The 13,177-nt window shown below is 42.1% G+C and overlaps 1 protein-coding gene across 3 annotated transcripts; it reads right to left on the reverse strand.

The window, feature by feature from the left end:
- Positions 1 to 171: 171 nt before the first annotated feature.
- Positions 172 to 13,070, reverse strand: LOC136436529 (uncharacterized). 3 transcript variants are annotated; one of them, XM_066430560.1, is made up of 4 exons: positions 12,867 to 13,070; positions 5,535 to 6,493; positions 4,384 to 4,416; positions 172 to 1,951 (listed from the first exon to the last, which is right to left on the reverse strand). In XM_066430560.1, the coding sequence occupies exons 1-3, from the start codon at positions 12,914 to 12,916 to the stop codon at positions 4,394 to 4,396; spliced, it is 1,032 nt and encodes a 343-aa protein (XP_066286657.1). In that variant the 5' UTR covers positions 12,917 to 13,070; the 3' UTR covers positions 172 to 1,951; positions 4,384 to 4,393. The 3 variants fall into 3 exon arrangements, with proteins under 3 accessions (XP_066286657.1, XP_066286656.1, XP_066286655.1); XM_066430559.1 differs by lacking the exon at positions 4,384 to 4,416 and having other exon boundaries at positions 12,867 to 13,069; XM_066430558.1 differs by lacking the exon at positions 4,384 to 4,416 and having other exon boundaries at positions 172 to 2,068; positions 12,867 to 13,069.
- Between the last annotated feature and the right edge of the window lie 107 nt (positions 13,071 to 13,177).

Here is a 13,177-nt window from a genome sequence, read left to right on the forward strand (position 1 = left end):
AACGAATGGTGGGCAGCGTTAAAAATCCCGGCCACTACTAGCCCCTGATCGAGACCTCTACTTGGAGAATATTCATATCTAACTCCAACTGCTATCTAATCATCCATACAATACCATTTCTACAAAAATATCTCAGAAGTCTAATATTAAAAACAATACAAACAACAGCTGTGAAGTGGACCAGAGAAAGCACAAATATGTATTTCATATTCTGGTACATTCTACAGTATATGTAGTTCACTTGGAGTGTGCAGAAGGCAGAACAGCTTAACAAATATCATTTCCACTCAAACATGACAGGAATAGTTAGATAAGACACACATGTGAAGGGAAACATGACAGATATTTCAGAGCGGACTGTAAACAGTGTACACATTACGTGCTGACCACATCATCATCATCATCATCACACAGTTGTGCTAATGTGCATCTTGCTGTCATGGGCAATTCTTCTCATCTGACAGATTCATTAACCACGTAAGCATTAACATGACAATGTCATCTCAAATCCACGAAAAACAACGGGGGTGGGTGGGGGTACGAACTCAGTTTCACAACAACCCCAAACCTAGCATCTCTCAACATTTGATATCCAACTATTGTCCTAATGATTCAATATTTTTCAGTATTTTCTTCTTGCCCCCGCCCCCTTCAAGCCCATGAGTCTAGAAAATGTCTCTCAACAGGATGCCATTTCCCAGTGTTAGTGACTGCTTCATTCCTGGTGCTGCATGCTCTAGTCATGTAGGCCAACACGAAACTGTCTTAAAGCTTTACAACACTTCCATGCTTGTTATCATGAATATCTATATGGTACATATTTGTTTTTCATTGAGTTACGATGAAATGTGACTGTCAGTGATACATGTATATGGCACCATTTCATGGTTTCCATGGAATTAGAGTTAAATTCCACACAGTGATCAGTATGGGCACAGAACAGTTAGTCAAGCTTGTTCCTTAGCAACTCACAAACCACATGTTGCCTCATTACTGTCACTTCATCCATTGAGAAAATACCAAATTGTCACAAGTTATCACATAAATTCTTCTCTTTTCAACAGAGAGTTGGGAGCAAACGTGAAATCTTAATTACCTTAACACACATCACTTCAAGTTACATGACAAAAATCCAGCGTCTAATTTATGGAATGGTCAACCTTTGGTCAACTGACAGAAAATTGGCACCACTAATTACCTCCATTTCAACGAACTTTAATGAGAAGCCTTCAGACCTCAATTACATGGATAGCGGACACAACCCAGCAGAACTGTTGGGTAGACAAGAGGCCAGACGTTTCATAGTCTGGAACAGCTCAACAGGATGCCTGTGGTAATTGCGTATGGACAGCACTGGATCGTGTAATTACATCCCAAGACATCTATATATGATCTAGATGATAAAAGTTAGACATATCAAAACTTCAGTTGTGGAATTCTTAACGGTAACACACGGAACATGTACAGCATGGCAAACTCCTTCGCATTGGAATTGATTAATATTAGAATTAAACACCAACTTCTATTACTGTGCAGCAACAGTGCAGTGCTGGGAAAGAAGCATGGCATCAAAATCATTACCAGTACATAACAAACAATACCAGGAGAACTGTAAAATACAAGTTGATGCAGCATTTACTATATCAATACTGAAGTGCCCTAGCCTTCAAATAGCCCCTCTGCAACAATTCGCCACTTTACTGAACACTTAGAATTCAGCCAAAGTTTCCAAGAATGGTTATATTTTCACTCCTAACTTTCTTACAACATAAGTAACACATTCTCCATCTCTGGACACTAACTGGTTGCAACTGAGTTCACTTGCCAAGCTTGTATCTCCAACTGTGAGTGTGGGTTCAGCCCAGTGTGAAACTGGAGCCCCCTCCCGGAGGTTGCATCACCTTGGTGCTGGGCCTCTCCGCTGGAGTCTGTCCGTCCATCGGGTTCTCACCTTCGTCGCAGCCGTTTGCAGTTCCATTGGTGGTGTGGGGAGGGTCGTGGGTGATGGGGGGAGCGTCGAAGTCGGGCGAAGCGTAAGTTGCACCAGTTATGGGGTTCACAAGAGCAGCTGTGGAAGAAACGGTGGGGAACAGAGAAACACAATGAAACATCATTCTTGAGTGATTAATCTAACGAATGCTATCTACTCTATCCAAGACATGCAGTGTTCTCACCAGAATTTTTTCACAGCATAGGGGTCAGGTACAGAAGGCCAACTTTACGCGGTGTAAGTCATGCGTGGAGTGCTGAAGACATGACCAGAGTAGGGAGTCTGGCATGTTCCCCCGGAAAATTTGTAAATTCATGACCCAATGAGACGTTATTTCATGCATTTTGAGGGATAAATTTTGTGAAGTAGAGTTTGTCCTCTGTCACAGCCTCATTCTAAAGCCAAATATGAACTTTTTATAAGATTTATGAAGGGTCACAAGGTTTGTCCCAGAAAGAAACACCCCTATGCTCAATGAAACACAGCATAGGGGTCCAGATCACAGCATAGGGGGTCCAAATCACAGCATAGGGGGCCCCTATGCTGAAAAGGCCTGGCGAGAACATTGATGACATGTTTATCAGCTAGCCAACCTGCCTTAGCTATGTAAAGTGAGAGATGATCAGGAAAATAAATCTAACAGGTAGGAGGGACACATGAAACAGTGAGGACAATAAAGTATTAAACTACTACTACTACTACATGTACTAGTACTACATGAAGTTGGATAGTGTTGCAGACTCAGCCCAGGCTCGACATACATGTACATGACAGAAATGTACCAGTTGACTGTAAGATGATGTCAAGAGTGTGCCAAAATGTGATGTGTCATATGAGCATGCCAAGATGTTACTATAATTAAATCCAAATTTGGCATTCTGTGAATTGTTACAGAGTTGATTTTCAGTTGATCTTTTAGATATAGGCTGATCTTACATTGCAACTTACATAGTCCTGCCTGTAGTTTCTAAAATGTGAGCTTTTTCTTTCTTATCTAATTACAATGAAAAAGGAGTGACAGTCAAGACAGGAGAGAAGTCGAAGCACCTTAAAGAAACAAGCATCAGAGAAAAGTATGTTAGGTCCTTTCCAACATTTGTTTTTTCAGTGACGCGTTTGTGCTTCTTTTATCTTTTGTTAATCATTGAGAGCTGTGCCTTCCTTATCCACTAAATTAACTATAAGAAATTGTTTAGCCTAGGCTTAGAAAACAAATGTAGATAATTTCATGGAAAAATAATGAATTTGTGTTTATATCTATTTATCTTGTATTTTTCTTTACTTTGTCATCTTGTGTGTAGCGGTGTCAAGGTAGAAAAGCCAGATGCCAGTGCCCAAGTTCACATACATATTCACCTCATACAGCAACTCTAATCTTACTAATCTAATCTTTATATACAAAAGGAAACAAGTCAACTCCAGGCAGACCGCTCAACTTCTCACTCTTGCCATGTCTAGATATATATATAACTGATTCCTTTTTTTATTATCATATATCAAATCAATTTTTTATAAACATTCAACAATTTGAGCCTTCTTTACAACCTAAATCTAGGCCAGGATCATTTAGATTTACTTTCTACTTGCTTCCATTCAGGACTCCTAAACACAGAACCAGTCATTCACTGTGCTTGGCACATGGAAATAAACTATATCTTTACCTCATTTACCTCTATGGTACAGTAGATGCTAAGATTGGCTTACATTTTCCATTAAATAGGTGCAACTATACGAATCGTGAGTACTTCTGCCCATTGTTATGAATCATGTGCGCCGGGTGCAGAGATGATCTAAATGAATGAATTACCATGTAGTGAATGGGCAGACCAGTCAGTTGTCAGGGTTGATGCCGGAAAGAGAAAAACAATAAATGGCTCATTGAGTCAAACACACATGTCAATTTGGGACCACTAACACAACTCACGTGTGCTGAAGTGTGTTCTCATGCAGTGGACAATGGCACCAGGACGCTGAAGTCTTACACATATCCAGATCATGGTTATGTTATCAAAATTATCATGAGCATCAGTTAAATCTAACGCTTTAGTTTGCAGCTTATATCATATTCATAATCTCTTAATTTGACACAGCTTATACTACATATATTAGATTTGCATTGACAGCAGCAAGGCATGCAGGCCTTCATACATGCAACTTAAGCTTTTTACCCAAAAGCCTTTTTTTTCTGGAGAAACATACATACATAGCAGTACTGTTTGAGACTTTGACATACATATTCATGTACACCAAACAAACATACCCACCTAAGTCCTTCCATTTCTTTTTATTTGTTGCTGAAGGATACCATAAGACGTTTAACTCACGGGTTCCCCTGACCAGTCGAGAGTGCCTAGGTACAGTGTGCGCCACATTATACAAGTGAACAGACCAACCTGGCTGGACTTACAGTACAGTAGCCGAGGAGCCTGCAGAGGTGCCGGTGGAGGTGAGTAATGTGAATAGCTGAGAGAATAAAACTAAAAGACAGAATAACGAGTACCTGGAGGTAGAGCACATATTGCACATCCCGACGTGACTGTGGACTAGACCTGATACATGTCCCAGCCACCAGCAAGTTCTGACTATTCTGATTACTGGTAATATTACACTATGTCTAGTTTGGATCCTCACTGGTACAGTGTGGTTACAATTAACACAGCTAGATCTATCCTTGTAAGTTTGATGAGGTCTAGATGGTACAATATCACACATGTCCCCACTGTAAAGTAACAACGGCAACTGGAAAAGACTTTGGAACTGGAATACAAACTCCATACAGGACGACAGCACAGAAACATGCATGGTTATTCTGAAGATCACAAATCTGGTGGTCCTACCCTCTAAATTGTTGCCAATTTGAACTTCTGCTTGGATTATTTCAATGCAACAAATGTCTTGCTAAGGAATTGCTTCGTAGTTCTGCATGCACCTTGTCCTGACCACCCTTACATTTCGATGATTGACAGCTGTGGAGGACAACCCTCCTGACCTTACAGATGGGGCATCATTACAGGTGACTTGTGTAAGACATTCCAGACCTCATCAAAATTACAAGGATGCATCAGAACTTATAATTATAAATTATAATCCACAACTTTGGGAATACAAACGAACTACTACTTAGTAATAGCCACATCAAAACATCTCTTGCTGGAGGCTGAAACCATCTTTTTTTACATAGGAGAAGAAAATCAACCTTTGCACAAGCTGACTGAGCTTTGGAAACCAACTGTTTCCATTTCCAATCTTTACTTTAGGGACTTGTATTGGTTCATGTCAAAAGACTAGGTTTGCAAGTTCTCTGGCATTTACTTCATACTGCCTTTTTATAATGGTACAGTACTGTACAATCACCTGTCCCTTAGTTCTGCATCTATCATACAGCACTCAGCACTTCATTCACTTACAGCCGGCATACCACAGGAAGTTTCCGACATTTGAGAATTTGTTGTTACAGAGGGCTGTGATTGGTGCTTGAAAGTTGCAAGCATGGGGACTAGTTTTTCAGTGCCAGTCAGCTGGTACAAGGAAGTGTCCTACTCACCCTGATACCGCAGCTTGTATTTGGCACTGGGTCTCCAGTCGGAGGAGGTGGTCTGCTCCTCAGGGAAGACCGCAGACGGACCCCTGGCATCCCGGGCACCTGACACCATTCCAGCAGCGTCACGCTGATGCCCAGGCACCTTGGGCTTGGTGGGTGCAGGTTTGTACCCGAGGGCCTCTGCAGGCACGCTGGTGGGGGCAGGAGGCTGGGCTGAGGGAGGGGGATGGCTGTCATCGGGGTGGTCAGTGCCAAACAGGTTGAGGAAGGTGGCGGCCATGTTAGGCTGGGTGCCCTGTGCGATGCGGCGCCCCGGCTTCTGCGGGGTGTACCCGTACCTGACGTCGAAGATATTCTCCCCACCTGGTGCTGACACAGGTGCGTCGTGCGTGAAAGCGGTGTCATGGTGTGATGGGTTAGTATCGTGATAGGAACCTTCGTCGCGGGCCCAAGCGTCTCCCCTTCCTGCCTGGTCTTCAGCGACATGGCGGCTCTTCCCTCCTGGTGCCCTGTCAAAGTTGTAGTCAGGTGCAGCCTTACCTCCATCATAGTAGACATCACCAGCATCGGGGAAGGACTGTGTGTCTGCATAGAGATCATCCTCCTTACCTTTCAGTTTCCTGGGCATCACCTGATCTGAGGGGCCGGGTTCCTTGAAGATGTCGCTGCTCATGCGATCCTTGGGCTTCCTTGTCGGCTCCTGTGCTGCTGCCTCGCCACGGAAGATGTCGGACCTCATCCTGTCTGACCTGGCCTGCTGCTGGGAGGCAGGGGCGCTGCCAGCGGTGCCGAAGATGTCCGACTGCATGCGAGTGTTGACTTTCCTGGACGGGGAGTCCGTCTCCACGGGTCCGAAGATGTTGGAGGCCGACCGTGTGTTGGACTTCTGGGGAGCGGTACTCTGGGCGTCACCTGCTGCTCCAAAGATGTTACTAGATGAACCACCAGGGGGCTGAAGGACCCTGCAGGAAAATTACAATGTCTTTTCAAGTTAAACATTGTGTCAATATTTCAAGATTCATCAAACTCTTACATGAAGGATGTACAATTATTAAACATGTTATAATCATAGCATAGAATTGAAGACAGTCATCGTGTAACAGTACTCTCACCTCTCAAATAAACGTACCGGTACGTTTATTTTTTTTCGCCTCAAGATCCGCCCGTTATTTTCTTATTTTAGACGGTACGTTTATTATTTTTTGAAAAATTGGGATTTTGCTAAGCAGGAATCCCTCTAAAATCAAAATTTTAGGTTTTTCTGCCCATGTTTCCCCGGTATTTTTGCTAGTAATTCGCTATTTTTCGGCCTAGCGGCGTTGATTTCCCCACCGCTATGACCCGAAATTTGTGAAATCCTGACGGAAATCGTAACGTATCGGTCGATCTCGCTATGACATTACAAAGTTAACGTTATTATTGGGGAAAAAAAGACGCAACACTGACATTTTACAATACCATTTTCATGTAAATAACTGTGACAGTCTCTGTTTACATCGTAAACCAAAGTACGCTGAATGTCGCTGATCAAAAAACGTGTCGAGTGGAAACGTTAGATACTTGCACAGGGAAGAATGCGATGACCGCTTTCGGCAGCGCGGCGGAAGAATAATTCGTTCACAGAAGATATATTACACGTAAAAACAACAATTATAACTTAACTTCCCTTGTGATATGTGTTTTGAGGCCGCAAAATTTAAGAACGGCACAAAACGAGCGGTAAACAACAGCATGTTTTGCCATCGAAACATGGCAGCGGCACCATCACGCGTGGTGACAGTAAAACTAGCAGAGAATTGCATAGTGTGGATTACGAGTTTAAAATGATACCGTGAACCCGTGGATGATATTTTATATTCGGCAACAATAGACATAGAATTCTAGGGTTTGTATTTTTAAATAACCGTAAGATTCTCCCAATTTAGCGGTAAAGCGTCGTTTCTATTGTCAACATGTAATCGGTAATTTAGTCGTATGTGCGGGCTGAAACGCTGTGCTATTTTTACCGTCGATCTCTGTTCAATATTGTGGGCTCTACCGCGGGAAATCGAAATCCGAGCGTCTCACAAAAACTTTGTTCTTGACGCTATGGAGCAAAAGTTTATAGACATAGCCCTTTTTTGTGTTCATGTTTGTTTCTTGGGGGGGGAGGGCAATGTCTTTAGAAAATATGATTATCGAATTATTTTGATTATATGTCAGTAATAATAAATGATAAATATCCATGTACAACAATTTTTCTTGATCCAAGTAGAAAATGCATGTATCATGTTCATTTACACTTGTTGAATTTGAAATCACCGTCATAGTGGGGAACCTATGCCCAATTTTTCAACATCACTATGATATATTTTTTTTGATGTGGCGAGGAAGATCATAATATTAAACAAGATATGTACGTTACAGTTAGACTGTTCAATATCTAACAATAGGTATGGTCCTCAGGCATGATTGAATAAATACTAGTACAACCTACCTGTTTACTATCTTCTTTCCCTTCGACAGTCATGTGGCCACAGTTTACCTGTCAATTTGGTAATTTTCCGGGGGGTACTTTTATTTCAGGGGGTACTTATATTAGATATTGAAGATTTGTCCGGGGGGTACTTCTATTCCAGGGGATACTTCTATTTGAGAGGTGAGAGTAACGGACTGCACTGGTTGACTATTCTCTCATATAAGCAAACAACATAATTCTAGAAACATGCCCAGCATGTGCAGTAAATGGTAGAGTTGACAAAGTTAGTTTTAGCAATATATAAGGGCCAAACACAGAAAATACTCCAGTCGAGATCTTTAACAATTTAACACTAGTAACAGGTACAAGGTACATGCACAGGTATACACAGCGCTCATGTTTAATTCAAAAGAGATACTACTGTAAGTCTACTTAGATCCGCGGTATAATTAGATTCGCGGAATCCGCGGCGACCTCTGCGCCGCGAATCAATTTCCCCGCGAATATGTTTATCGTACTTTTGCCGGGTTGGGGTTTTGTTCGCGTGGAAAATTTTCGCGTGGAAAATTTGAAATGGAGAATTTATCTATAGGTTCAAAATATCACAGTAATTTTATCATCAAAATTTTTCTCCCTTGGGAATAGACTTGAGTCCCTTGGGAATAGCACACACCAAACCACACCACACCCTGCCCACACCCATGCAGGGAAAAAGTTTGCCTGTAATTTTGATCATTTGCTCGTTAAAATACGCTAATTAGTTGATCAGAAGGGAATTGGAGGTTTACAAGTCTAAGGTTTCACACCCAAAAAATTTCAAAGGATTTTTGAAATTTAAAAAATACAAAAAAACAAGTTGATTCCCAAGGGACTCAAGTCTATTCCCAAGGGAGAAAAATTTTGATGATAAAATTACTGTGATATTTTGAACCTATAGATAAATTCTCCATTTCAAATTTTCCACGCGAAAATTTTCCACGCGTACGCGAACATTCTTCACGCGAAGAAAACCCGTTCCCCTTTTGCCTCCCTCCCCACATTTACGAGTGAGCTCGACTTCAGGGAAAAGCGACACATAAACAATGCACGCGATTGTGTAAAACATGACAAACTTTTACACAGTACATACGTGTAAACAAGTGATATTACATATGATTCGCAGAAGTTTGGCCGAGCGGCGTCGCTACTCCCGACCGCTACACACATACAGTAGTAATTTACCAAGAAATCAGAAAATAATTATCGAAATACACGCCACAATTTGGGCTTTGCATTGTTGTTACGGGCTTGGGGACGCCGTCTACCGTTGTACAATCACACTCTTTTGTTTCTTGCTATTGTTATGCTTGCAAACAATCGATATCGGTGCCTCTGACATACGTTGATCTCATTAAAAACCTGTTTTTCAAGAAAGCGAGCAAAAATACGTAAAGAAAAACAAGATTTTCACCCGAGCATTTGACCATTTTGAGTCCCTACGCTGTGATTTGCCGCCATTTGCCGCCATTTGTGGTCGTATTCCGCGGAGAATCTATTCCTTTAATTTTTTTCCGTGAAAATTCTGCTTACGTAGCGTAGATGACTCGTATTTTACGCCGTGATTTTACTTCAAAATACGGCGTGCTAGCGGCAGGGCCGGGCCGCCATCTTTGTTTACTCATGTTTACCGCTTATTCTAAGCGCTGATTGGTTCGCGTCAGAAAAACTGTGCTCTGATTGGTTGACTGCAAGATTTCACGTGATCACAAGGCGGGAATTCCCCGTCACAGTTTCGGCGTAGACCGCATTTTGTGACGATCTTGAAGCAGTTTTGTAGCGAACTTCGTAACATTTTTTTTTATTTTTAAAAATTGAAGAAGCATTTTCTGATGGCAGTATTCAGTTGTTTTTTTTCTACTCATTGCCCAGCGCGAATTTAGAACCACCGCGGATTTTCCATTTGCCCGAAACCGCGGATTTTAGGCCCCGCGGATCTAAGTAGACTTACAGTATTCAACGCTTAGAAGACAGCTAGAATATGTGGACTTGGTACAGCCCTGCAACGTCCTCAGATTTTGGCAGCCCTTGTGCTCCACCCTCGGGCTGTTGACAAAATCCTCGGGAGGGCGGGGCTGTACCAAATCTGTGTAAAGTCGCCCCGCCCATCCATAATATTTCCATCCTGTTTGCTTTATCGTTTATGCCCTCTTCTCCGAGTGTGTGACTGGCCAATCCCTCATGGACTTGGGACATTTCACACATCATTCATGACAAAAACAATCTGGCTTCACAGCAATTTTCAACCCCATTGATTTCTGAACTGATATATCCACCTGTATCTTCAAAGATGAGGTCCCAGGACATCAGGCTAATTAAAACCTGCTCACCTGGAAAGCCACTTGATAGAATCCTTTACACGGACCTGTGAATTTTGCCAAGTTGTAATTTTTTGGCAATATTTACATGATATTAGAATTTAGATGACCACAATTTCTATCCAACTTTTGGTATTATTGAAACAAACCAAGCTCTGTGATTTTTTGATGTTGTCATTTTGGCAGCATTGTATAATATGTATATATATCTTCCATTTAGAACTATGACTTTCCTAAGAAACACTACCGTACTTTTTATCATTTCTGGTAACGGTAGTGTTCTTCAGGTCCTGACGCACTGATCAAATTACAGCACAACGTGGCGTCACTGGACTGTGATGATCAAATTATCTCATAATCTGGCAGTCAGACTTCAGCAGGCCTTCATGTACCGTAAAGGCTCCAATAGCGTATGCACTTTTTAAACTTAATTAAACCTTTCCAGTTGCAAGCACTGAGGTGTTCCATACAGACGCCAAGCAAAGTCGGGTGTGTATGTTATTGGATAGGGTCTGCCACTGAAATACGCATTGGGTAGATTGCAAAACAGCATGAAAGCACACCCTCACATGGCATTTGGAATACTGTTACACGATCAACGGTTAAATAGTAAGAGACATATCCTTGATATGCTGAATACGAAAAATAGCATGGTATACTTTGTTTCAAAATATATTATGCTGCAACAATCCACTTGGGAAACATAGTACATGTATTCCCAGTTGAATCAGGCCCACATTATGATGGATAAGAAATTGTGCATGTAGTGCCACTTGTTAACAAAATAAGTTAAGTATTACTGCAAACTCAAATTCGTCAAATAATAGCTGCTGTTCTAAATCACATGTTGCCTGGTCACCATAGAGTACAGTCCTGACCAGTAAAATAACCTTATTCCTAATAAAAGTAATATTACTCATTATTAGTCAAAGGTACATGTTACTGTAAATGCATTTAAGTTCACAGGGATTTAATTTCGCGGTAGAGAAAATCCAGTGTTCGCAGTGGTTTTAAGTTTGTGTCTGAAACAATAGTAGCGCTACAGTCGCATAATCATGATAATGGAAACACTTTTCGCAGTGGTTTTAAATTTGTGGTAAATAGTTCACCGTGAACATAAAACCAACGCTAAGATATGAAAGGAGCTGGACCCTAGCCGGCGCCTGGGTACCATCCTTCGTAGTAACTGCTGGCTCAATCGTTTTGCTTGCTTGCAGTTACTACGGAGGATGGTACCCAGGCTAGGTGGACCCAACACTTGCTTGGAGACTAGCAGTTACATCTTTGTAGCAATTACCTCTGTTCTTTACAGGATTATACTGTAAATACATTTACTTTCGGGAGGAGTTCATTTCATCATCTTTCGGAAAGGAGTCTTTTGTGGGTAAAACAATTCTGTAGTACTACTGTACTGTAGTAGTATCTCATGGTACTATATTGCATTTTGGGAGGGCATAATTTGAGATGTCATAAATTCATGGTGGTGAGGTCACTGTGAAAACTGCGATAATAAAACCATTGTGAACATAATTTTCAAGACTTACAGCACATACTTGTGTACAGCAATCTATAGTAGCCTCCTTCCCAGACTTCTTGGAGCGGCGGAGTTTACTCTTTGGGGGAGCACTGATACACGATTTTTACATACCTTTACCTTTATACCATCTTCGGGATGAGGAGGCTTGGCCTGTGATAATCCCGGTCTCGACCTATACATCGGCCAAGGTTCTCTAATGTGCCGGCTTTGGGAGTTATGTCGCCGAGAGAGGATCGCCCCTTCAACGATTCTCCCTCCCAAATAGTAAACGCTGCTGTTCCAAGAAATCTGCGAAGGAGGCTAAATCTCAGTGTGAAGGGCTGCTCAGCGTGAGACTCAAATAATTTTTCCATGGTTACTTCTTTCTTGGGGGGACATGGCCTACCCATAACCTAATCTCATAATAAATTCAGTGTAATTATATGATAATCTTTTAACCTTCTTGGTTTACCATTCATTTACCAGCCATTCAACTAGCCAACCAATCTACTAATAACTGCCAATTAACAGATTTACTGGAGCCAAGGAATCGTACAACATTTTCCAATCCAACTTCACTACCACGGGTGCTAGACTCCGCAGACCGAATTGACAATCGCCGGGCCCCTTTGCGATCCAGCCCGCGGCCGCCGACAAAATCCAACTTAACTCTCAACGAGCTGGATGTTGGCGGATGGCTGGATGTTTGTGGGGGTGGGGGGTTGTCATGGCTGGCCACCAGGTTCTAAACTTTCAACGGTGACAGTCCGGCGCAGCGCAACGATATTTTTTGTATTCTCACAACGTATACACGTCAGTTATGCCGCTGAACTTTGGAAGTACAAACCAGAAGTATGGCCTCACAGTACACAACCTGTTTGCCGCCAGCATAGCAGGAGTACCAAGTCCGAATTTAAAAATAACATGCATGACAACAGTTGGAAACATCTAGATCTAGGCGACTCATTTCCCAAAATGGGCGATAAAAGGTTTTGAAAGGTACACACCTTGAGGAATTCTTGTCGGAGTAAAATCCGGAACCTTGGAATCCACTCATCTTTCGCACTGAATCTGTGGAGTTCGGCTGAATAAACGAGAAGATTCTCTTCTGTCCTCAAAATTTTTGCTAAGGTGGTTGAGAGTTGAGATAATGTTCTGCACGTCGTCGCTGCCAACAGTCGAACTGGCCGCACGAAGATGACGTCAGAGGTCAGACTTCCAAACTCGTCAGTCCGCCCTGTGTGACAGCTGATTGGTCACTTTCTGTTAAACTATTTAAAACCGACCAATCACGACTAGTAGTGTGCTGAAATCAAAA

This window comes from Branchiostoma lanceolatum, chromosome 6, assembly GCF_035083965.1.
Source record: "Branchiostoma lanceolatum isolate klBraLanc5 chromosome 6, klBraLanc5.hap2, whole genome shotgun sequence".
Lineage (NCBI taxonomy): Eukaryota > Metazoa > Chordata > Leptocardii > Amphioxiformes > Branchiostomatidae > Branchiostoma > Branchiostoma lanceolatum.

Coding starts and splice junctions, on each gene's coding strand:
- LOC136436529 (XM_066430558.1), bottom strand. CDS start 12,916: ATGAGTGGATTCCAAGGTTCCGGATTTTACTCCGACAAGAATTCCTCA. Junction 6,494..12,866: donor TCCGACAAGAATTCCTCAAG/GTGTGTACCTTT, acceptor ATTTTCCTGCAG/GGTCCTTCAGCCCCCTGGTG. Junction 2,069..5,534: donor ATACAAGCTGCGGTATCAGG/GTGAGTAGGACA, acceptor TTTCTTCCACAG/CTGCTCTTGTGAACCCCATA.